This window comes from Hippocampus comes, unplaced genomic scaffold (assembly GCF_001891065.2).
Source record: "Hippocampus comes isolate QL1 unplaced genomic scaffold, H_comes_QL1_v1.1 scaffold254, whole genome shotgun sequence".
NCBI classification, from domain to species: Eukaryota; Metazoa; Chordata; class Actinopteri; order Syngnathiformes; family Syngnathidae; genus Hippocampus; species Hippocampus comes.
Window position 1 is genome coordinate 731,450 of NW_017805874.1, and position 3,004 is coordinate 734,453.

At 42.3% G+C, this 3,004-nt stretch overlaps 1 protein-coding gene across 3 annotated transcripts in view; it reads left to right on the forward strand.

Annotated features, from left to right (window-relative positions):
- Positions 1–3,004, forward strand: part of atp10d (ATPase phospholipid transporting 10D) — a 95,655-nt gene that overhangs the window by 83,886 nt on the left and 8,765 nt on the right. For 2 of the 3 annotated variants that reach the window (XM_019888830.1, XM_019888832.1), the window contains 5 exons: positions 497–681; positions 798–1,095; positions 1,204–1,280; positions 1,502–1,627; positions 1,935–2,135. In XM_019888830.1, coding sequence (XP_019744389.1) covers positions 497–681; positions 798–1,095; positions 1,204–1,280; positions 1,502–1,627; positions 1,935–2,135 — 887 coding nt within the window. The remainder of the gene's footprint in view (positions 1–496; positions 682–797; positions 1,096–1,203; positions 1,281–1,501; positions 1,628–1,934; positions 2,136–3,004) is intronic. The other variant, XM_019888833.1, reaches the window with a different exon arrangement.

The window sequence follows — 3,004 nt, forward strand, 5'->3', positions numbered from 1 at the left end:
AATAAACATTAAAATACTGTACGTATTTTACTGTTGTGATTTTTTTTTGGATACACCTGTATTGCAGTTTTTGTTATATAAACAGTTTTTGGAGAGTATATTTTTGTATTTTATTGATTGTGTTGTTACACGTGCATTTTGTCAACATACTTGCAGGTTCAGAAAGGACATGTACCATGCTCATTTCCCAAATGAGGAATTTCTGTTATCAGGACAAATTGGACAGCGCAAACACGAGTCCGCACTAGAGAATATTTACTGTAGAGACTGTTATGTCTCTATTTGTAATTTAATGTAAACATACTAAACAAAATATACATTTCTCCAGATGGCAGGGCTTAATGTCGAACCCTGAATTATAAGAATTTCTCTCAACATCTGTGGATGCGGTCTTCACACTGGACCCTGTTAATCAATAGCAAATGTTGAAACTAATGTTTCAACAGTTTGATCATAGTTGACAACTAAATGGACATGTGCAATCATACCTTTTCAGGTACCACAGGAATTCTAGACAGACTGCAAGAAGATGTGCCAGAGACGATTGAATCTCTCCAGAGGGCTGGCATCAAAGTTTGGGTGCTCACTGGAGACAAACAGGAGACAGCTGTCAACATCGCCTACGCTTGTAAACTCATCCATCCCAGTGACCAAATTCTGACTGTCAACTGTCAAAGCAAGGTCAGGAGCTACAGAATGGAACTTTCCCTCATTGAAAATGTTGGTTTCACGCCGCCTTTTTAACCTGGGTCCTACTCATTATTTGTCATCATATTCTGTGTTTCTTTGTCCTTTAGGATGACTGTGCTGCATTGCTGGAGGATCTTAAATTAGAAGTGCAGTGCAGTGAAGAGCGAATCAGTCAAAAAAAGACTGCAGAGGATCATGGAGGATTGTCTTCAGGCAGAAAGGTCAGCTTCATTTTGGTCATCGATGGCCGTACGCTTAACTGGACACTTGAGGATGCCTCAAACTGCTTTCTGGAGCTCAGCCATTCCTGCAAAGCTGTCATCTGCTGTCGCTCCACTCCACTGCAAAAGAGCCAAGTGGTGCGGTTGATTCGGGACCAGCTAAAAGTCATGACTCTGGCAGTGGGTAAAAACAACCTTTTATCTCACAGAGCACTTGAAACACGATTGTTCTCAAAGGCTCCAATATGAATGGCTCATCTTGGATCACATTCAACACGTTCTGTCCTTGTAGGTGATGGAGCCAATGATGTGAGCATGATCCAGGTGGCAGATGTGGGCATTGGCATATATGGTCAGGAAGGCATGCAGGTAATTACAACCAGATAAAACCAAAGTGTACTTTTTAAGAAGAAAAAAAATCATTATTATTATTATTATTATTGGAATGAAAATGGCAATGCACTTGTGCCCTAACCTCTGAGTGCAACATGTAAGCAAATCTATAGATTTTGAATGAGTTCATCAATCATTTATCTTATTCCACTACATAAAGTATCGTAATTCCCCATGTTTTCATGTCTGTGCCCCAGGCTGTGATGTCCAGTGACTTTGCCATTTCCAGATTTAAGCACCTCTGTCGGCTGTTACTGGTCCATGGCCACTGGTGTTTCTCTCGTCTTGCAAATATGATGTTATATTTTATCTACAAGAATGTGGTAAGTTTGGTTGTTCATTAGAAACAAACAGTCACGCCAGTCGATGGAACGTTGTTTGTTGTGTTTTACATTTAGTTGTTGAAAGCTAACCAGCTGGATAAATGTGAACGGGTAGTCCCATTTCCTTTTTTTGTAAACAAAATTTGTGTTTAGTACGTGTTGAGAACTGGAGTCTGTGAATTGTCGGCTTCTAATGTTGGCCATATTTTACTGAAGTATATCCAGAATCCATCTAGCACCAATGACAAATGAGTAAGAAGAAAAATTCCCTAAAACTGAGATCAAATAATTTTGCCTTGTCTTTCAGATGTATGTAAACCTGTTGTTTTGGTATCAGTTCTTCTGTGGTTTCTCTGGGAGCGTTATGACCAACTCATGGGTTCTGATCCTCTTCAACCTGTTCTTCACCTCCGTTCCTCCTCTCATCTACGGCATCCTGGACAAAGACATACCTGCTGAGCAACTGATGCGAGTGTCTGAGCTATACCAAGCTGTGCACGCCTCTGAGGTGCCCAGACAAATGCACACATCTAAATTTAACCAAGATCCAGTTTCACTGACCACTATTCGCAGAACATCGACAAATTAAGAGGCATAGGCGGACCATAGTTTGCCCACCTCTGCTGTAAACGAATGCACGTCAACTTTACTCAGTTTCAAAAAGTGACAACTTACAAAGTGAATGTCTTTCATTCACCCCCCCTGTGTGTATATATATATATATATATATATATATACACACACACACACATACACACGCTCTTGTGGCGTCCTAACATGTCCGCTTCTCCACAGGGATGAGAAGGGTGCAGGGAGCACATAACACCATCCAGTGTGGGTCCTTGGGCAAGACCCTTCACGCTAATGCCTACCTCATACAATGATGATTGACAATAAAACGAATGACATGCCGGATCAGACGTCGCCCGACCAAACAAGGTCTGCGTCAGGTGCTGGGGAACCAGAGCACCTTGATGAAAAATGGGCTACTGGAACAAAGCGGAGATGGCGAGATGCGATAACGTGGCACTGTTGGAATGCTACTACTCAAGCAAGCCTAGTCAGAGGGGTTACATGCAGAGAATGCGAGCTGAATGGTTACTTCGAAACCCACAGTCACGGTTGACCACGAAACAACTAGTAGCTCAGAGATTGGGAGGCAAGCCCCAATGAATGAAATGCTGAGCGAGGCAGCAACTGACCTGAAAGCTAAGATCATGGCGAGAATGAAAGCTGTGCAACCTAGAAACCGATTACAACGGCTATGTGAAGTGCCACCTGAAAGTCAAATGGAAAGTGTGAATGCAGCACTGAGTGCGATCCCTACCATAACGATCACGAGATATGTTACCCACCATGGAAAAGACGGTTGGAGGC